The following is a 23544-nucleotide window of genomic DNA, read 5'->3' as shown; positions in this document are numbered from 1 at the left end:
TTTTTCTCCATGTCTTTTACAGCGGCATATTCTTGCAGGCTTCCTGGTCCTTATTGCCTGCCCCTTAAATGTGGGTTTAACTCAGGACTGTTCTCTTTCTCCACTGAGTCACTTCTTTTCTCTATTGTGTCTTAGAGCACAAGGATGTAATCCTGCTCCCTCTCCATCCTGGAATGTTTGCTAGTGAACATCTTGTCTCCTTCCCATCTCCCCTTATAATTTTCATGTAGCCTGTCAATTATGAAAAAATAGAAAATAGAGACAACACTGAAAACCTCAGAAATTATACTCTGAAGAAACAACATTCTGGAGTCTCTGCAACAAGAACGCTTATATTGTTACTAGAAAAAATGTAGTGTTAGATCACATCACTTAGATCCCCAGGGTCTGTTCTAGCATATATAAGATGATAGCCACCTCTCACTAGGATTAACTGTAACACTCACTACAGCTTCTCTAGTGACTGTTTGGCAGCTGTCTCACACTTATTTCTGTCTTTACAATAGAGTTCGTAGACTGCGTCTCTTCTTTGCTCTCTCTGCTCTAATCTTAATTGATTAGCTTATCCTTGGGACTGTATCTCTAAAGGTTTCCCTCACTACCTCCCTTTTTGTTAAAGTGTAAGAGTGTCTTCCATTTCTCTAATATCTGAGCCTGTGTACTTTTATTATTCATAAATTACTAAAGAGCAGACCAGGGCCGCACTGTATGTTGGCAGTCTGGTAGAGTCTAGATATTTAACCCCTTTGTCATTTCATGTCAAGCTTCCTGTCCACCCCCATCCCACCACAGGCATAGATGCCCACTCCCATCCTGTCTTTAAACTATTATCAGGCTGCAGGTTTGCCTGAGAGTGCCTGAAACACTCTGCAACATTTGTGATCTTTACTGATTTTTCTCAGACAGGAGCTCTGTCTCTCTGTACTGTAATAGATTAAACTTGATTCGACTTTCAAGATATGCCTCGTTATTAAGTGCTCTTTAGTCAAAGGTTTAGAATTACCTTTTGTTTGTTTACTCTTCTGGAGATTAAACTATAAGCTCCAGCAGGGTAGGGAATTGTAATTCCCAGCATTTAGAAGAGAAGGTCTCTCCTTCACTAAGATTCATAGATTATGAATGCTGTTATCATATTTTAAACAGTTTAACCAATTCACACTATTGGCCCTCTGTCTGTCTCTATCTCCGTCTTTCTCTGTCTGTCTGTCTGTCTGTCTGTCTGTCTGTCTCTCTCTCTCTCTCTCTGTGTGTGTGTGTGTGTGTGTGTGTGTGTGTGTGCAGCAACATGAATGTGAAGGTGACAACATTTTTGTGTTGGTTCCCTGCTTGGTACCATGTAGGGCTTGGGGAAGGAACTCAGATTCCCATACTTAGTAGAAAGTTCCCTTAGGGGCTGATCCATCTGGCTGGCCCTAACACTACTTTTTTTCTAATAACAATATAAGCGTTCATGTTGCAGAGACTCCAGAACGTTGTTTCTTCAGAGTATAATTTTGAGGTTTTCAATGTTGTCTCTGTTTTCTATTTTTTCACAATTGACAGGCTACATGAAATTTTTAAGGAGACAAGATGTTCACTAGCAAACATGCCAGGATGGAGAGGGAGCAGGGTGGATCTAAGCCTGAGATGATGTAAAACCTAACTGAAAGAGATTGGATTCTCAGATTGCATTTGTGATTGACTGTTTGCTTGACTGTCTCATGCAGATATGTATGGGAAAATATTTGCTGCTAGCTTTATTTTAAACACAGGAATTTCTACCTGGTCAAACTGAATAGCGAACAGGAATCATAAGGCCAATAGTAGGAATTCTTGGTCCTTGAAATCTTTGCAGAATGACAATCCTTAATTCCTGTTGAAAATTACAAGCTATGTCTATGACTTTTCTATATCTTCAGACTGTTATCTTACAACAAAAAGTTAAAACACAAATCCTCCTTGTCCAAAACTCCTGCCTGACCAAGACAGCATCCCATGCCCCCCTCCACCCTATTATGCATGATAGAACTATTACTTGATTTATACACCACTAGATGTATTTGTGTATCATTCTCAGTGTTCATCTTTATGTCTTACCTAGCTATGCTTCATAACTTAGATAATAAAACCAAGATATTTTATACCAGCTTTCTATAGCGGTGTATTAAATCTGATAAAGTACATATTCAATAGTTTCTCTATGTCTAATAAAACTCCATAATTAAGGTTAAATCTTTATCATTATGTGAAGTTCTTTTTAGAACTCACCAAAAGCATGATCCTAATTCCTGCTGTTACTATGGTTGTATTACTGTTTTCACACCAGAAAGACTCTTAGATGTGATTATAAAAGGCTACTCTATGGGAACAAGGGTGTAGCTCAACATGCACAACCCCTAGTTTCAATTTTGCAAAATAACAATGATAGCAACAACAGAAAGCCAATTTACAGGGCATGCATTATGTTTCAAAAACCATTCATAAATGGCTCATGAATGAGGTTTATTCTGGGATATAAGAAGGTGCTGCAAAGGCACTAAGTCAATCTCTCTCTTAGTTTTTGTCTGTTTTACAACTCTAGCTGGGAATTATTTAAAGAAGCAAGATGGATTTCCTAACAGCTTCATACACTGGTTTATGCTGCTCTGGTTGGGAATATGAATTCCGTCAAGATTTAAAGAAACAGGAAGATATTTTGTTCTAGAGGGTATATGGAGAATATATGAATATATATTCTCAAGGCAAAAATGAGATAGGTTTCTTCTCCGCTTTGTACTGCAAAGAGTGCATTACACAAAATCAGATGAAATGAGTCATTAGTTTAAGCCTCACATTTCAGGATCCCATCAATTGAGAAAGCCCAAGTCAGCTATGGGACCTGCTTTGCTCTAGGTAGGACTCCTGGGGTTTATGAGGTTGGGAGAAAGGGAGAGAGGTTTCCTGGAAGAGGGATCATCCAGGAACAGAATCCGTCTGGACATCATTTCATGGGTGGGTCTAAACTGTTACTGGGTGTACTTTCTCGCTTGCCCGCTTTATGAATTTTTGTAATTTCTGAATGTCTACAGTACTGTTTCAGTTGTATTGAGTCATCTCTTGGGAAGCTGTTAGGACGCAAAAAATATTTTATCTTATTATATGAGGAGTTTGTTTCACAAATGTACAGCAGAAACCTTTTTTAATATTATTAATGTATTTTTAAGAAAAATTCAACTCGTATGAATGTAATTACAATGCATAGGGCTATAACTTAGGATATGCTCTCTTGATAGAATAAACAGTGATGCTTCTATAATCATATACGTGTTTTATCATACCCATCATTGTGAATGGAAATAACTCCTCTCCCTAGAGGTAGGTACAATATGTCCTCTTCAAATAATAATAATAAGCCAAGCTAAATCTTATGACTAGCCCTGGTGTATATAAATAATAAATAATCATTGCAGTCTGTTAATATTAACAGCCTAGTTAGTACTGCTGCAAATCAGAAAGAAATCAAGGAGTAAAAATATGTTCAAATTTTAAAGAATGAAACCTAATTGGTAACATCTAATAAAATGGTATGTTATTTGTATCTGTTAACGCAAAAGGTTGACATTTCTTCAAACACTCCTTTCGGAATATCATTTTCTATATTTTGCCTTAGTAGAGGTGACTTTTTCTTTATAATTATCATAACACATTGGTGTCTGGGATAACTTATTGCGATTTGTCATAATCAAATGATAGGAAGACATTTTTATAAGATGCGGAGATGCTGATGAGGAAAGGCTAGTACCAATTATCAGCTATAAAATCCTTGGTTATAATCTGTTAGCAAATCCCCAGTTGAAAACCTTTCACCAGGTTGGGACCAGCCTAAAATTTTCTGTACAATGAATATAATTCAGCACTAATAGAAGATGACTGTAATTTAACATACATTTAAAATAGAAAGAATAAGATTATTGCAATAAATCTAACATCACAAGCAGCCAATCCAAGGAGCTTAATTATGACACTACTAAATGTGAAAATCTATTCAGTGCTAGGAACGCTTTTCACATCACATTCACGCTAAAGATTGGCTGTTAAGAGCTCATTACTGGTGTTTCTCTAAAGAGTGGTTTATTAAACACAGTTACCTAATAAGCATCTTTGGTGGCACAAATTGCTGAAAACAGTAATGAGTCTGATTAGACTTCATTTCAATTACGACAGCTTGTCTAAGAAAAAAATACTCCATATATATATATATATATATATATATATATATATATATATATATATATACACACACACACACACACACACACACACACACACACACACTTGCATGTATCTGCGCATGTGTGTGCATGTGTCTGTGTGTGTGCATGTTTGAATGTGTGTGCGTGTGCATGCACACACTGTGTAGTAAAGCTTAAAAAAGAAAAGCCCCATCAGTGTTTCCTTTCCCCAGCTCACTAAGGAAGGGAGAATAGTCCGAGTCATCATCTAATTCACACCCTGCAAAGCAGGATGAACAAATGAGTCACAATCTTGTTTGCTTAAAAACAGCAACGACTTCCCTGAGTAATGGATCTAAATAAGGCCAACTTTACTTCTCCTCAAGGTCTTCTTCCTCCCCTTACCCCTCCCTCCTTTTCTTGGTAACATTCAGTGATAAAGAGAGTAGGAAATTTCTTTTTGTTTTTGAAGTTTATGTTTATAAGCCTATACAATATTAATTTTAAAAGTATTTAATATGAAGCACAACTATTTTAATATAAAAATAGTTACACACCATGTAATGCATATAAATATGAGCTGTCTATATCACACATGTTTTTAAATGTCAGTTCTTCAATGAGAAGATGACTAATGAAAAGAAGATAATGAAAAGTTTCTCCTTGCTTTGGTTTCCTAACGCCATTCTCGTCAGAAATAGTAGAATCCTCAGGAAATTGTCATGATCAATATTAAAATTTCTAGTCAGTAATTGAAAACCGTACTACCCTTGCAAAGGACTTGAGTTTGGTTTCGAGCATAGCCATTATCCAGCCAGAAAACACACTGACGTCAGAGTGCAGAAGCGTGATCCCGGTGCGAGTAGGACCTTATAATCTCGATTCATTCATGTTTATTTTGTGGAGGTTAGTCTTTCCAGACTCAAAGACTCACCTTTCAGCTGTGTTTTCTCCATGCACTGACTATGGAAAATCATAACACAAACTATTGGTTTCATTTTTAATTGTAATGTACATATAGGAAAAGAAAATACAAGTTTAATGGACTCGCATCAATTATTTCAGAAAGCATGCAAAAATACTTGTGAGCTACCAAACTTTTTTTTTTAATTTTTAAAAAGTGTGTTATTTAGTTGCATTTTACAGCTAACCTCTTATTAAATCATCCCTGGAATTTTACTACTAAAATTGAATTTTAAAAAAATCCTTAACGTAAAAAGCCTCTATGTGATTAGGCTGTCATTGTCGTCAGGATTCCCTAGTAACGTTTCAATGCTTCTGGGACCTATAGCAAGGGATGTAAGCCACTAATTCATGATATCCTCTAATAGACTGCTTAAAAGTATAATAGAGTTTGACATTGGGCTGGATAAAATAATTTCTGTGGCAAAATATAAAAATACTGAATGGATGTAGAAGCATTAAATACAAAAGAAGACACCATTAAACACTTATCTGAAAAATCTTCATGACTTAGAGAAGTAATCAGGGAATAGCCATAGATTAAATATAAAATATAAATGGAATCAGCATCCTTTCTCATGGTCATTCTGATAGTTTTTAAGAGGATTTATTAAAAAGCAAAGCATTTCCAGGTGGACCAGTTGAGCCATCAGAGAGGTGTCATGGGCTACGATTCATCACGAAGTCTATGGGCTGATTATTATAAAGAACACATTATATACAAAACACAAAATGGGTCTAATTAACAATAATTATGCACCAGTTCTATGATACTGTTGGTATTTTTGCTTTTTGTTTGCTCTTCAGGATCCTAGACTCAACATCCTGAATCCTGGGATTGTAATGCACTGCTACCATGCCCACCTTAACCAATGCATGCACTTCAACCATGCCCACCTTAACCAACTATATGTTTTAATGAACATATTTTGCTTTTTGTGTAAACTCAGTTGCTTCCCAAAGTCGGTTCTCAATTATAGAAATGAATATTCATAATGTACCTCGAGATCATAAATAAGATTTGGGTTAGTAAATGTGTTTCTTCGTGAGGCATTTGACCTTGCTTAAGTCACAAGTAATAAATGCATAGATAAAAAATTAAGTATTGCTTACTATGATAAAAAATATGATGTGCACAATCCACATTAGTTAAATAATACATAATGTGTTCTATGAGGCTGAGGGTAAAGCTCACCTTCATAGCATGTGCTTAGCATGCACAAGGCTTTGGACCCCATCCCCAACACCTAACCCCCAAAACACCCTTAAAAATTCATTAGAATGCATTTCGGGGTCTAAAATAATCTATTGTAAGTGTGGTAAATCATAGGTTAATTATAGCATGAAAACAGTCATCAAAATCCTTTTTTATCTCTTTCTTACCTCCAGTTTCTTTTTTGTCTTTTTAAATCAACACCTATGTGCATGTGCGCATGTGCGCACACAAACACACATACATACACACATGAACCTATATTTTAATATCTGTGTAGTTTATTTGTGTCAACCGAATAGTTGTGGGTAGATGCTGGCTTTTCTGTTGCTTAGAGAAATTTTGTGAATTAGATTTAAAAAATTGGAAAAATAGGAAAATTGAAAAAAGAAGAAGTGTGGTTTGGGTGTGAGGGAGCAGGTGGTGCTTGGCTTATTCTTTAACACAAGCAACTACAACTGACAAATTCTCTTTCAATCAAATTATTTGATCATTAAAATTCATTGAAAACATCCTCATTCCTAAAGTTATTAAGAAACGAATACCATACTAAACATGTTAGTAACACTGCCTATAATCATTACAATAGTTTAGACCATAAGGAAGTTACCTTATTGTAGCTTTAAACTTACTTAGAACAACTTTATACTCAACTTTTGAGTAGAGACCTTTAAACCACAAGAAAACTGGATTGTGACTATGGAATTGTACTTCAAGTGATTAATCAGGTAAGAGTTGATCACCAGTTTCATTAATTCTGTAAAACCCTAGAGCCCTTTCAAAAACAATACAATGTTATCCATCATCACAGTACATTAAATTCTGATAACCATTGTCCAAAAGTACACAGTCGAGGACTGGGGGAGCCATGGCTCAATATGTGAAGTTGCTTCCTGTGCAATCATGACAGCTTACAATTCCATTCCCCAGGTCTTATATAAAGAAGCCATGTGCCAAACTCCAGCAATGAGGGGCCTGCACAAAATGTGAGCTCCACCTTGACTGAGAGACAACAGTGTCATAGAGGAAGACACTCAAAGTCAACCTCTGGTCTCTTTGTGGGCACACACAGAAGATTGCACACACATGGCTACAACACACACACACACACACACACACACACACACACACACACGGGAGAGAGGGTGGGGGAGACAGAGAGAATCATGTCAAGATAGTATAGGAACTAGTTCTTTAACTAGTGTCATCCCCGATATTAGCATTTCCCCATTTCCCGTGGGTTAGCTTTATGAAACTTACTCACTCCAGGATGAGAAACGCCCCCTGCTTTGAAGATACTGCACCCTCTCCTGCTATTGTCTCAGAATGCAGCAGTCCATAGCTTCACCAATGAATAAGCCAACAGCGCTAATGGTTGGCCTTTCATTTCACACTGCACTTTCGTTGGCTGGAAATCAGAGCACTGCAGAGGTAGATGGAGTTCGTGTACAATTCACCACACCAAAATAGGGCAGTGTGCCAACACCGTAAAAGGAATGAACCCCAGGTCTTGTGAAGAAACCTTACCTGCAGGCCCTGGCTTACAGCAGTGTCTCCGTGCATCCTCCATATGGAAAAATAACAGTTCTAAACTTACCAGAACTTTTCTTATGGAGGTTCTCCTAGTGCTTTCAGATCAAAGTTATTTTCTTCAGGCTGGATTAAATTATACACAGGTCCCTGGAGTAAAGAACACTGAATTAATGCACTGTATCACACAGCCCTCACTATTGAGTGTTCTTTCCATATCCAAGACACAATATTCTGTACTACATTAAAAATTAATGTACAGTTTACCAAAAAAGGAGAAAATTGCATAAGTAACCTAGACAAATTTTGTGTACAGTTCCAGAATTTAAACTCACCTAAAGAGTTTTTAAGGGAAATGTTTGAGGGGCTATCATGTGATATATAAATTTTATTCTTACTTCCTTGTCTAATGAGAGAACTCTCAGCCTTAAATAAGTAGACTTGCCTCGTTTATTCTATGGAAAGTTTCTTTAAAAAAAAAGAATGAAATTCTAAAGGGATACAGAAAAATGATGGATGCAAATTTCATCTCTGGCAAGATCATGCTGTATTTGGAAATTCTAAATTTGTTGATTGACCTATTAGTTTGCTATATTGAGCAGCAATGAAGTTCATTTTAAATATAATTAAACTGGGGGTTGGAGAGCTGGCTCAGTTGTTAAGAGCAATTGCGACTTTTTCACAGGACCCAAGTTCAATTCCAGTCATGCACATGGCGACTTGGAACAGTCAAGTGGCCATGTTCTAGGGACAGATATCATCGACCCTCTCTGGGCACCAGGGATACATATGATGCACAAATGTAGAGTCAGGCAAAACACACAAATAAATTATTTTCTAAATAAGTAGATAAATCTAAGTCAAGCACTGGACTTAGATGTCTCAAATAAAGGGCGCATATGCAAGTAAATATTTACAATTAGTTATGTGTGTGGGCAGTGGTTCACATGACAATTAAGGACCATGGGTGAGGAAGTGCACAGCAAGCCTGGATTGTGACATCAGATGCACATCATACATAAATATGGTATTTTCCCGTCAGCAGTAATAACCTCAGACTCATAATGGTGGGAATTAGAAAAACTACAAAATCCATTTTCAAAAATATATATATACTTAGTAATATGTACTGTGTTGGATGTCTGTATTGTTGTTCTAGGCTGGATTCCATGAATGTAGCATGGGGCTCTCTGGTTGTGTTAACCCCATTTACTCCTGTGTGCTACAGCTCACCTGTTATTTACACACATAAGAGGATTGATTCTGCTGAACAAGGGGAGTGCTCTGTTGTGACACAGAACATACATATTCATTAGCTTCTGCAGTCCCTATGGACATATGTGCTATGTCCTGATGATCCTTGTATGACAAACAGAACGGGAGGAAGGGTAGATAGCCTTAATGGATTGAAAAACATGCATGGGAGAGGAGAAGAGACAGCATGAGAAATGAGAGTCTGGAAAGGAACAACTTTAAAGGTTAACTACGAAGCACTCTTGTAACTGATTATAAATTGTCTAAAATTCAGCAGGAGCAAAAGCAGGGCCAGCCCTCTTACCTTGGGCTCTTTCTTGTTTGTGAGTCAATGGTAGCTGGCATTAGTGGCTCAGTATCGCAGTATGAATTGCTTTCATGTGCTTGGTCATGAGTGGATACACAGGCATTTAACATTGTGAATTACTCTAGGCTAGACACAGGGTGTGGCCCTGATTTATGTTTGTTTTGATTACTATTATAATGAATTATTACTCAGGTCTTTGTAGTAATATGAAAACATAAAACAAAAACAAAAACCTGTCCCATCTCACACACAAAAACATGTCAAAATTTTAGTTTAAAACTTCAGAGGTTTTGTGTGAATGTTCAGTTATCAATTTCATTTTAAGTACTAGAAATTTCAAGACACCCCTCCCTGTAATAAAAGAAGTACTTATTTGAATTATGACCATTTTTTTCTGAGTTGCTTTAAGCCATATGGTATGTATGCTGGTTGCACATTGAATGTGTATCCTATCTTCGGCATAATTTTCTTTGTATAAGTGTTTGCTCCCACTCGTGTACTTTGTTCACATTTTTCTTATTGATTTATCTATTGTTTGGAGACTGTCTGTTGCTATATAGTTCTGGCTGGCCTGGAACTCACTGTGTAGACAAGGCTGGCGCCAACTCACAGTGAACCTACTGTCTCCTCCTCCAGAGTTCCGTATTAAAAATAATGACCAATTAGTCCTCACATACTGGGGTTCATCCTTGCTTGCCAGGATGGGCAAATAGTCACCATTTCATTTAGCCATGTTCTTATGAGTGAACATTTTCTTTGTGTAGCCAGAATTTAATGGATTTAAGGAAGTTTAATTCAAATCATAAGTTATCTACAAGTTAAATTTGAGGACAAGATACGTGCCACCCAAGTTCAAATTATTATGGCTGTAATGAACACAAGCTTTTAATAACCCTGAAATAGTGACCTGTGAAGCAAGCTCTGTCACCTCAATGTGATCTGTCTCTTTGGGGGTGTCTTAACCTCATGAATGTTGGACTAAGGCTGATGCAGTTGACTATTAAATCATGCATTGCCCTGTGATATCAGAATCCATAGCATGTTAAAATGAGAATATTAAGAATGATGGAGGTGGGGTGAGAGAAATACTGAGAAATAATATCCGAGTATCAGAGCCATGGGAAAACTGAATGATCAGCCACGGGCCAGGTTTCTGAAGGTGCCGTTATCAACCATTGTACACTGTTGTACCAATGACAGTGAATTGAAGCAAACTCCCTCAGTTAAGTTTCTGGTGCTCCGATTAGTAAGGTAAGGATACTTTCTTATTAAAATGTAGCATTTGGAATTTTAGTTCCTTCAAAAGTAACTACATTAAAAAATTAGTTTATACTAAAAATTCAAACCCTTTTGAACTTGCTATATTTTAAGAAATCTGCTTCATTGGAAACAACACTGGAGGTTTTGAAGCTCTGTGTACAATGGTCATGAATTCACCCGGGCTCTGTAGCCTCTTACCCATAAACATGCCTGATGGATTAGATTCCTGCAAACCACGAGGAAATAGAGGGGTGTGGTACCTAAGGTGGAAGTTGGTTTGCAGATTTGGCACACATCTGGCAGAGCAGAGTGCAGTGTCTCATCTTTTCACCAGTCTTAAATGAGAACTGTGGGAATAAAGTTGTCTTTGTTTTTATGTTTCTTTTTTTCCTTTAATCCTATGAACTTGGCTGTGTATAGAAATCTTGGGCTGGAGAATATTAAACACGAGTTTGTAAACTGCTTGCTGATATGCCGGTGAGGCTCTTTCTGCCAGAGGGTGAAGCAACTGAGCTAGGTTTATCCAGAAGACCAGTTAGCCAGAAATCTCTTCGATACCTTTTTAAAGGACTCTCTCATACAAATATAGTTGGATTAGAGAGTGTTTCAGAATGATTGCAATTTGAAGTTTCCAGGTATGAAACTAATATAAGGAGAGGAAAAACGACAATATCAGTAAATAATACAAAGTATCTCATTTTGAGACTGCAGATTAAAATTTTTCATTTGTTTTAAGCTTCCTTTCCCCCTTATATTGAGACCAAAACAACATGAAAACTAAAGAAAATGCTATGAAAGCCACCGATTTGTTTTTGAGTCCTGTCTCACTGAGCAGCTCAGTGTAGACTTGAACTGGTCACTCTCTTGCTTCCGATTGCCATGTACTGGAGTTTCAGACCTGTCCCTCTGTGCCCAGCTAGCAGTTTGAATTTTGACACCTTTTTGATTAAAGCGATCTTGAAAGACTTTCTATACCTTTCTTGTAACAACATCCACACTGGAAATTGGCCTTTTCGGTGACTGTCTTAGTTTCTTTTTAAACGGGGAGTAGTTTTACATTTATTTTCCTGTCCCAGTCACATTATTTTGTGTTTAAAATATCTATGGTATTTTTAAAATATAAATCCGTGATGTTTGTATGTCTCATACTTGGGAAATATTTTCACATAAAAAAATTATTACTGTAGGTAGTCTTGTCTGCAGACTAAAAAGGCGTGGCTCTCGCCTGTACTTTTTATAGCAAAGTGAGTACAAGCAACTCTTCCAAAGATAAGAACAAGAGCATCATATAGCTGACTTGCAAGGATAAGAGTTTTTAATTTTTTAAATGAACTTCTAGAACTTTCTTTGTTAAAAAAGTAAAAGTGTGTGTGTGTGTGTGTGTGTGTGTGTGTGTGTGTGTGTGTGTGTGTATACATGTATATATAGAAGACTTTTTTTTAGAGTCAGTTCTCTCCTTCCACCTATACTTGAGATTCAGGGTTGAACTTGGGCCATCACTCTTATCACAATCATCTTCATATCCTGAGTCACTTTGCTGGCCTTAGACCATCTTTATGTGCACAACTTTCTTCAGTATCTTTCTATTCCAACATCCTAGTTATGAATCAAACTAAAACTCTTTGGTATACAAAATAGTCTCCAAACTATAAGCACACAGTAAATGGAATCCCAATCTGGAAGAGAGGCAATTGTGTTTGGACTGGGATATCCTAAAAATATATTAATCTCCTAAAACAATAGTCAGAAATTTACAATAATAATAATGGTAAACAAAGCAGAAATTCCGTTGATTTAGCTTCCTTATGGAGCCCCAAGGTTTTAGATGCTGAATGCTCTCAACTTGTGTACTAAATAAATTTGAGAACTTCTGTATTGCATTCATACTATAAAACCCTTTAGTGTGTGAACCGAGTACAGATAAAGTGCCATGTGCTTTCCCCCACCGTTTCCTATCCTTTACCTTGTATTTTAAGCTCAGCCAACCTTAGGAAATGGAGTGAGGTGTTTTCCAGATGAAATGGGTCATGGTAGTCAATTTGCTGCTGAAAGTGCATAGACGAAGAGAGAGAGAGAGCGAGAGCTGCAGAATCTGGCCAATCACTAGTATTGCTCCTCAGTCCCTTGAAGAAAGGCAATGAGGAAACATCACACAGAACCGAGCCAGAGTCTGGAGCCAGGAGGTTTGCAGCCCCTTTCTCTGAAAGCTCTTCACTGCTGAAGCTGTATTTGGGGCCAGTGAATTTGGTTCTCTCTCCTTGAAATCTTGAACATTCTGTGTACTTGTGCAGCCCTTTCCCAACGTAAGGGATGATGAAGTTGCTATATCAACAGACCGCAGAGGCTCTAAACCCTTATAACTACTTTACTCTTGTTTATTCCAGCAGCTATGCTTTGTACAAAAAAAAAAATGATAAATATTGTAGTATGGTACTTCAAGTAGTTTTTTTTTAAAGTAATGCAAAGTTCAGAGTACAGTCACCCGCCATAATAGGCATGTTACCACAAAGATTGTGTCATAGAGCTACTCAAGCACAAGCCCTCTCTACACCTGTAATATTTGCCTTGTGTCCTTACCCTTAGGAGTCTAAGGAAACATAACAATGAAAGGTCCTTAGCAGGTAGAGGTGCCACCATGGTAACACAGCTGGGGCCTAGCTTTCCACACCTAGAACTGTTGAATCCCACAAGTGTATTAAAGTTGGGCACTAGTGCTTCCAGGTAGTTCTCCCAGCAACATATGCTAAAAATAGATTCTAGGAGACATACTTTTTCTTCTTCTTCTAATTCTCTCCCTTGTCTAAATATTATTCCCTTCACTTTTGCTGTGTTTTATTTGTTTTCTTTAAATTCTTGAAACTGAGGCAAGACTTTAGACATTTTGGTTGTTTGGTTTCCAAATGAATTAAAGACCAAAATGAAAGCTGTAAAGCAGCTACTGTTTAGGTACCGAATTCTAAGATGGTCAGCAATGCGAAGAACGGCAGATGTCATTCAAATGCCCACTTTGGTGTGCAAAACAAAGGGATGCACATTTAGATGTTCAGAGTTCATCCTGAGGTAAGAACAAGAGAACAAAATGGTCAGAGATTTACTGTTATATCTGCCATCTGTAGGTAACATTTCTGATAAATCATCAATAACTTTGTTAATTATTTTTAAACGTAAGTACCATAAGATGTGCCAGCTGTGGTAAGAAATTTCTCACCTTTTACAAAATAAAAAATATCATTTTGGAGCACTTTTAAATTATCTTTAAAATCTATAGCTATTGTTTTCCTATATTTTATGGAGGGGGAAAGGAGAAGAAAAACTATATGAGAGACAAGATATCTCTATGTAGCCCAGGATATCCTCTTATTCATGACTATCCCACAGCCTCCCAAATGCTAGAGTTAAAGTTATAGGCATACATCTGACTGTTCTCTGATATTTGTCTTTATTGTACTATGTATGATACCTCTAAACAACATTGGGAATTATTGTTCTGAAAACAAGTTTCTAAAGTGTAAAATAGCATCATTCTTTGGATTTTTTTTCTTTATATGTTCTAAGGAAAAATCACATCAAAGCTTTTTTGCTTTTCTTTTCTTTAACTCATCTCCTTGCTTTAGTACCAGAAGCCTTCTGCTCTCCCAGACAACGGTGATACAGTCAACTGGGGCACTGTATACCTTTGTTCAAAGAACATTTGGCGCCACATCTTTTCCACTTTGTCACCACCAGTAAACAAGATCAACAACAGCAATACATTTGGTGCCCTCCCCCAACACATAATGCTAAGATTCAAGCACTGGTCAATAGGCTCTTTATGTTCTCAAGGCCCCACCAGGGTCGTCAACACTGACTCCTGTGCATCTTAGTAACATCAGGGTCTAGATTATGGTTCCAAGGCTCTCCCAGAAGAAAGGAACACTCCTTTTTCCTTCAAGTTAAACAGACATCAGACTTACCTTTCTCACATTTGCTAAGGATATTGCTTAGTATGCATCAATAGGTAAACTTTCAGTTACATCAATAAACATATTCAATCCAGTAACTATCCCAATGAATTATTTTTGATGGATAGGATCTTTGCTTCATTTCAGAAGAAATATAAATGTTTGAAAATTCAATTAGTTTTGCTACATTAAAACTGCATAGAAATACCCAGTTTAAGTGGGCAATCTATTTTGTTCCAAGTGCATAGGCTTAGCATGTAAAGCAATGGTAACATTAAAATCATGTTTGCATTGTTATAAGCAATTAATTCATAAGAAAACTTTGCTTAAACCAAGACAGAGAGGCCCTGCCTTCCATTTTTTTTTTCACTGTTCACCTTTTTTTAAAGGTTATTTCTTTCTGTCCTGGCTATTAACTAAATCCAACAAGTAATCGCCTCAACTAAGCTGGAAGGAAGCCGAATCCGATCATTCTGTGTGCTTGCCTGTGCATGCATGTATGCTTCCAGGCACAGGCTGCACTTGCCTACACGTGCACTGTCCAGTAGTCCTGTGACTTCTAAATTATTTTTGAGATGCATATTCATTTTTATTCTTTATCTATTAATATGTCCCATCAGAGCACATGTGTTCTTATTTTTACTACTCAATATTTTCAGGTTTTTTTTTTTAAGAGGAAAAAAATCCTAATAGAAATTACTTGAAAATAATCATGGGATTAATGAATGTGTAGGTCTTTTAGCTCGACACTGCCATCACATTGATATTCTCTCCTTTATGTTAGGCTCGGAGTAAATCCCTTGATACTGGAGGAAGTTAGATACTGATTACTTGCGATTGGTTCCTGGTGATTTGCCCTTAATAATTTCCAGTTGAGTCTAATGAAAGTATGATTCCTGAAAAGCCGCTTCATTAAAATTGCATCCTTTCCCCCTTCAAGTGTAGTTCAGTCATATCACCCACTTTGTGGTGTGTTTTTCTCCTCTTAAAGAGTAATGACTGAGAAAGCAGAAACAATTAGATCACTTCACTTCTTCCCAGAGTCCCGCTCACCAACCCTTCCTTCCTCTTTCTCTGAGTGGGAGAATAAAAGTGTGCTTCTTTGGGGTTCACAATATTAATTTCCAAGTTGATTTGATTGTTTTACAGTATGTGTAGTCTTAAACAAACCTATGAATATTTGAAGTAAAGTGGGGAATATGTTGCATATACACAAGAACTAAAATCTTTAGTATTTTTACAAAACACACACACATAAAGACTGATTAACTTATACTTGTGCGGCATCCAAACTTAATTTCACTGAGTTGGTGATTTGCAAATGAATATCTGCATGGATCCTTTTTAAAAATCCAAATGCAAATGAGTCCAGCGGCAGTAAAATATATTTGCAAATGAATCCTGTTGCTTTATTCATTTATTGTGTAATTACTGCAATCCTTCCCACCTTGTTTTCAGTATTTCTTAATCATTAAGTCGGAAGCATGACAGCAGTGCCAGCCCTGGCATGATTCTCTTTGACTAAAACCTTGTAAATTAACACAATTAGCACAGCATCCTCCTGCTAATTAACTTCCACTGTCTGGTGCAGTGGTTTTGCAAACAAGGAAGACGGAGTCAGAAGGGAATCAACATGCCATTCTGTTACCAAACTGTGTGCTCTGTTCAGTTTAGCTCAGCGAGTCAAAGCTGGCCATGTCAAAAGCCAGAGTCAGGCAAAGCAGGGCTGAAGTGGTTGGGGGAGGAGAACAGAAAGGGATGGGAGCTGTCAACACTGCTGGGGAATTCAGAAGGGAAGGGAACGGATGCCACAGATGCCTCATTTAGACCAGGCCTTCCTCTTATCAAGGATTCTCTGCCAGAGGGCACAAGATGGTTTGCAGAATTCACTTTGAGTAATACAAAAGAGATTAGGGAGGGCATCTAACACAGCCATAGCATGGTAGGAAGTGTCCATTCCAAGTGAGCAGAGATTAGAGTTAAGATGAGTGAGCAAGCCCTGAAAAAGAGGAGAGTGGGGTTCCAGTACTTGTTGGTAACTAACTAGATGAAAGCCTCTTAAATCAATCGCTTTGGGCACTGCTTTTGTGATGTGTGAAGCAGCTAATTCCCAAGGTCTTTCCAAAGTTATCATTTAAAACGACTATCTGATTCTAATAACTGAGAGTTTTCTCTGAAGTAAGAAAATACTCATTTCAGGGTTACTACAGAGTCAGTGGCTTCAGTTAGCAATCTAGCAGAATGACGGGTTTATTCCTGTGACCTCGTGGATGAGTTGTACGCATCCACTTTCTGCCGTGGAGGGATCACTGTAGAAATGTAAGGGGCTAAAATCCAGTTTCTCCACTCTTTCCATCCCTTCTTCACTTCCTTTCTCTTTTTCTCATGTTCTTCCCTCCTCTCCTGGTATCTCAGTCTATTGGGGGAGGAGGATTATCAGAGGAGGAGGGAGAATCACACAAGAAGCCCGGACAGACAAGTGATGCTTGTTTTTATTTCCCCCCCAGACTCAACAACAGAACTGAGAGGCAAAAAGGAGCCAGTTGTAATTCATACCGAGTTGTAGGCTTTGTGCGATGAAAGCGGTGGAGCGCTGCCTGGGAGATTGCTTTGCTGCACTCCACGAAGCAGATTTGAAACTGTCGTGGGCCACTTTAGATGAGAGTTGGATTATGGAATGACCTGCTATGTCTGTGTCATATTGTTCTGTGCAGGGAGCATTATACTGTGCTAACTAGGTGTTCAGTACCAAATAAGAGAGGTATCCTAGATGCGATCTGTCAGCTGTGTCTCATTTTTATATTGCTAAAAATATAAAACAGAAACTGATGGGAAGAGCCAGAATAAGTAGGTGGCATACATGTTAACAGTACTGCATGCTGGATATTAAAATGTATGTGTATATGTTATTGCAAACAACCACGATTGAATTCTAATTTGACAGGAGTGTGTGTGTGTGTGTGTGTGTGTGTGTGTGTGTGTGTGTGTGTGTGTCTAGTATTCGTGTTAAATAAGTAACTCTATGGGTTTATGACAGCAATAAGGCTCTTTTATCTTTTTTTTTTTTTTTGATATCTACAGAGTTTTATTTTACATTGGATTTATCTTTTTTACAACGTTTAATGTCTCCCCATTTTGAAGAATTCATATTATAGAGATCACACTATGTATTACAACCTGGGAAGATTCTTATCCACCTCCATATTGTTAGTGGAAGTTAATAAATAGCAGATATAGTTGGGGGCGGTAGGGTGGGGGAATCTTTATGTGTTCCGAAGAATATCTAAGTAAATTTATTGTCTTTCCCGTCCAATTCTTAGGCTTGAAGATGCAGTGGACGCCGGAGCATGCCCAGTGGCCAGAACAGCACTTTGACATCACCTCGACCACTCGGTCTCCCGCCCACAAAGTTGAAGCCTATAGAGGTCATTTACAGCGCACCTACCAGTATGCCTGGGCGAATGATGACATATCTGCTCTGACTGCGTCCAACCTTCTGAAAAAATATGCAGAGAAGTATTCTGGCATTTTGGAAGGTCCCGTAGACCGACCTGTACTCAGCAATTATTCAGACACACCATCAGGACTCGTGAATGGTCGGAAAAATGATAGCGAACCCTGGCAGCCTTCCTTGAATTCAGAAGCCGTTTATCCTATGAACTGTGTCCCGGATGTCATCACTGCCAGCAAAGCTGGTGTCAGCTCAGCCCTCCCTCCAGTAGACGTCTCGGCAAGTATAGGGAGCTCCCCTGGGGTGGCCAGCAACCTGACAGAGCCAAGTTACTCAAGTAGTACCTGTGGAAGCCACACAGTACCTAGTCTTCATGCGGGGCTCCCATCTCAGGAATATGCTCCGGGATACAACGGCTCATATTTGCATTCTACCTACAGCAGCCAGGCCACACCTGCACTTCCTTCGCCTCATCCGTCCCCGTTGCATAGTTCTGGGCTTTTGCAGCCACCACCCCCTCCTCCTCCCCCACCAGCCCTGGTCCCAGGCTACAACGGGACTTCCAATCTCTCCAGTTACAGTTATCCCTCTGCTAGCTATCCTCCTCAGACTGCCGTGGGGTCTGGGTACAGCCCTGGCGGAGCACCCCCTCCTCCTTCAGCATACCTGCCTTCAGGAATTCCTGCTCCCACCCCTCTGCCCCCCACTACCGTTCCTGGCTACACCTACCAAGGTCATGGTTTGACACCCATTGCACCCTCTGCTCTGACCAACAATTCAGCAAGTTCTCTCAAAAGGAAAGCTTTCTATATGGCAGGGCAAGGAGACATGGACTCCAGTTACGGAAATTACAGCTATGGCCAACAGAGATCGACACAGAGTCCTATGTACCGAATGCCCGACAACAGCATTTCAAACTCGAATCGGGGGAATGGCTTTGACAGAAATGCTGAAACATCATCCTTAGCATTTAAGCCAACAAAGCAGCTGATGCCCTCTGAGCAGCAAAGGAAATTCAGCAGCCAGTCCAGTAGGGCTCTGACCCCTCCTTCCTATAGTACTGCTAAAAATTCATTGGGATCAAGGTCCAGTGAATCCTTTGGGAAGTATACGTCGCCAGTCATGAGTGAGCACGGAGACGACCATCGGCAGCTCCTCGCTCATCCAATACAAGGTCCCGGACTCCGTGCAGCTACCTCATCCAACCACTCTGTGGACGAGCAACTGAAGAATACTGACACACACCTCATTGACCTGGTCACCAATGAGATCATCACCCAAGGACCTCCTGTGGACTGGAGCGACATAGCTGGTCTTGACCTGGTGAAGGCGGTTATTAAGGAGGAGGTTTTGTGGCCAGTGCTGAGGTCAGATGCATTCAGTGGGCTGACCGCCTTACCTAGAAGCATCCTTCTCTTCGGACCTCGGGGTACAGGCAAAACACTTTTGGGCAGATGCATAGCTAGTCAGCTAGGGGCCACGTTTTTCAAAATTGCCGGTTCCGGACTCGTTGCAAAGTGGATAGGAGAAGCGGAGAAAATCATCCACGCCTCTTTTCTTGTGGCCAGGTGTCGCCAGCCCTCGGTGATTTTTGTTAGTGACATTGACATGCTTCTCTCCTCTCAAGTGAGCGAGGAACACAGTCCAGTCAGTCGGATGAGAACCGAATTTCTGATGCAGCTGGACACTGTACTGACTTCGGCTGAGGACCAAATCGTAGTCATTTGTGCCACCAGTAAACCAGAAGAAATAGATGAATCTCTTCGGAGGTACTTCATGAAAAGACTTTTAATCCCACTTCCTGACAGCACAGCGAGGCACCAGATAATAGTACAGCTGCTCACACAGCACAATTACTGTCTCAATGACAAGGAGTTTGCACTGCTTGTCCAGCGCACAGAAGGCTTTTCTGGACTAGACGTGGCTCATTTGTGTCAGGAAGCAGCAGTGGGACCTCTCCATGCTATGCCAGCTACAGACCTTTCAGCCATTATGCCCAGCCAGTTAAGGCCCGTTACATATCAAGACTTTGAAAATGCTTTCTGCAAGATTCAGCCTAGCATATCTCAAAAAGAGCTTGATATGTATGTTGAATGGAACAAAATGTTTGGTTGCAGTCAGTGATAACATCTTTAAAAAAAGAAAAAAAAATGTAATGAATGTTGGCACACACATAAAACCTGCTACATAGGGAATAGAGCCCCTTTCCAGTAGTGTTTCAATTGCTAAGGGTACTGGGGAAGACGACGATTATGTTGCATCTTTAGAGTCAGGGTAGCTTTGGAAGAAGCAGGCATCCGATGAGAGCCTCTGATTTGGAAGCCCCAGCTGACAGAAAGCATATACATGTGGATGCTCGGATCGGTTCAAGCTAGACGACACTCACCGAGAAGCAAGGTGCAAGTGTGTTGATTTCAGAAGGACATGAACCTCGTGTGTTGATTCCATTCTGCTGTTCTCGAGATTTAGTTGCTGTCAAGTGCCTGGAGTGGTGCTTTATTTTGTTTGTTTGTTTGTTTGCCTCACAATTACATTGGTGGCATGTGCTAATATAAAGAGCTTTAACTTCAAACACTATTGGACTAAAGAGATGAACGGTTGTGTTACAACAGAAAACCAGATTTTTTTGGCCATTTTAAGAGCAACCGTATTCCTCAACCCTGTCTGTTCTGAAGTGTTAGCTAAGAGCAGGTAAAACAGGGTAACGGTGATCTGGACCTTAATTTCTGCAGTTCATTTCTTTTAATGTTCTTGTCTGCAAAAACTCAGGAAAGTGATTGTGATTTGTACAGTACCTCAAAGGAATGTGTTAAAAGCACTATGTACTGCTGAGAGTAATAGGGTAGGCTTCAATGTTACTTTATATTAAAATGTATGTTTACCTCAACAATTGGAGAATAGCAAGGAAAATTATTTTGAATGTATCCAGAAAAGAAAAGAAAAATACTGAAGTGTGATACAACTGAATATTTACAGTTTAAAAGTAGAAGTGGAAGGATTTTTTTTTTAAAGTTCTCTTACTAATTATGGGGAATTATTAACCAGAGCAGAACAATTACTGAAGAGTTCTTAATGCATTGCTCTCCATGATGATTAAGTGGAAATGTTCATAGAAGTTACACTGGTTAATTGAAAAGCTGTGTCTTCAGTTTGTGTTGGTGTTTAGAGCAGTCAGCTGCAGACCTGTTTAAGACCCTGAAAGTGACAGAACCTACAAACTGTATCTGCCTTCTACTGCCATGGTGGAGGTGGAGGTGGAGGTGGAGGTGGAGGTGGTGGTGGTGGAGGATGTTTTGGAAGCTCTCTCCTAAACCTCTAGGGGAAGAGTCTATTCCACTCAGAGTTGCTAGGCTTACAGAGCTATTTCACAAAAAGCAGAGGATAGAACCAAATCAAACATGCAAACTTAAAAAAAAAAAAAAAAAAAAAAAAGCAACCAATCACAGGTATCTGCAGAGCACCCCCCACACGTGCCCCTCCCCCATGCCGCATCTTGACTTCGATCTTCAGAGTGCACTTTCGCTTCTCATCCTCAAGCCCACCCCCACCCCAGGCTGTAGAACTCCTACGTTCATTTCTACCTCAGTTTCGTTATGTTTCTTTTGGAAAGTCAAGTGAGAAATTAGACGTGGACATGTATACCACAACAGAGCTTGCCAAATGTGGGGACTTTTGCGTCCTGTTGTGTTTTCTTCCCTCCTTTGTCTGCTTCCCCTGTAACACCAGTCTTTATGCATTCTTTCACCTCTGAAGACTACCACACAGCAATGTGGCAGTCCTTTCTCACCCTGCCCCTCTGCTCCTGCTTCCACCAGGTTGTTCTTTGTCTTCTGTAATGCAGTATGTGCAAGTTTTCATTGACAGCTGGCTGAAGTTCACCAATGTCTCTCTTTCACTGTCACAGTGCAGGACAGAGCTTTCCACAGCCACTGCCTGTGCAGAATCAGAGCAGCCTAGCATTTTGAATGTATTTTCCTGTATTTTCCTGTTTTTCCCTCCTTTTCTTTTCTTTACTTTTCTTTTTCTTTTTTTCTTTCTTTTTTTTTTTATTTTGTTTAAATTTAGAGATGCAGTAATTGTTGCGAAGCACTGGCATTTTGTGTATTCAATAAGTGATGTACATTTTTAAGGTAATTTTAAATAAATGCAATGGCAGCCCCATGAAAGGTCTTTCTGTTATTTTTTTTTCCTTCTTTTTTTTTTTCCTGAGCTCATCTACAAGTTAATTCTCTGAAACACTTAACACAGAGAAACTGAATAAGAAAATGAACTCGTGGTATTTCAAACATTTTATGATATTTGATTAGTAATCTTTCTCTCTTTTTTTTTTCCCGTTGCTAAAACTGAGCAAATGAACTAGAATTTAATGGACTGTGAACATCTATCAACTTACACTGTTCTAAAATAGATCCCATATTTTAAAAGCAGTGCCTTTCACTAAGGAGACACAAATGATAATACTACTTAGATATGTCCTCTGTTTTTCACAAGTGAATAAATGCTTTAGTCATATTCCGGATCTACCCTATGCACTGCCCATGATAAGGAGATTCTAATATTCACTAACTTGTGAGCCCATATTGATCTCATTCACAAGTTTATTCTCTGTGCAGTACTGACCCATCTTCTCTATTAGAGCTCACACCTCATTTCCACCAATATGCTGTGCTCACTAATAAAGTGAAAAGTAAAAACATCTGGCACGTTTTGACAAACCCAATCCTCTTTAGTCAACCTTCGAGAACCCAGAATTAACCCACATTGTTTGGTGTGTGGTTTTCGGGACTTAATGCCAAATATATGAGATGACAGTTGTGCTTTGTTCTCACAGTACTGATAATAAACTGAAGTCATACATGTTGGCTGATAGCTTTAAATGGCTTTAAATTAGTTTGAGATATGAATGACTTAAAGATTAGTTTGAGATATGAATGGTCTGAGATCCATGGATTGAGCAGAAGCTTGAAATTACATGTAATTTCCACTTAGCCCACCCAGGTCTAGAATTATCTGATAGCAAAGCAGGCAAGTTGAAGAAACGAAACACTCACGCTCTAGCAAGGTTTTTAACTCCATGTGTCAGCAGTGTGAAAACTCCAATGGACTATCATAATCAGGACGTCTTTTCTGCCCATCCATTTGAGAGCTTGGGGGAGAACAAGTTCCAGATCTCCAGAAGTGAGCATGGATATTCAGCCCTAGAACAAAACTAGGTAATTGTTGGCCTCTCTTTGATTGCTTGGGATTTGGAGGAGGCTCCTAATGAGTGTAAGGTAGTGAACCAGTCAGTCCTTTCCAGTTGCAGGAGGAGATCCAGCCAGCCTCGTTTATAGCCCTCAATTCCTTCCTCACAACTGTAATAACATTTCCAACAGGGATGAAAAGGAGGAGGGGGGAAATACTTCAGGCAAAGGATCAATAGACATTCAAGAGGC

General features: G+C 39.1%; 1 protein-coding gene across 3 annotated transcripts in view; it reads left to right on the top strand.

Annotated features, from left to right (window-relative positions):
• Positions 1-23544, top strand: part of Fign (fidgetin) — a 126531-nt gene that overhangs the window by 99161 nt on the left and 3826 nt on the right. For all 3 annotated transcript variants that reach the window (NM_001267847.1, NM_021716.5, NM_001267846.1), the window contains one exon: positions 17979-23544. This exon is cut by the window's right edge and continues 3826 nt beyond it. In NM_001267847.1, coding sequence (NP_001254776.1) covers positions 17987-20233 — 2247 coding nt within the window. In that variant the 5' untranslated portion in view covers positions 17979-17986 and the 3' untranslated portion in view covers positions 20234-23544. The remainder of the gene's footprint in view (positions 1-17978) is intronic.

The sequence above is a fragment of the Mus musculus genome, chromosome 2 (genome assembly GCF_000001635.26).
Source record: "Mus musculus strain C57BL/6J chromosome 2, GRCm38.p6 C57BL/6J".
Classification (NCBI taxonomy): Eukaryota; Metazoa; Chordata; class Mammalia; order Rodentia; family Muridae; genus Mus; species Mus musculus.
The sequence above is the reverse complement of the archived record's forward strand: the minus strand, read 5'-3'. Positions and strand labels throughout refer to the sequence as shown.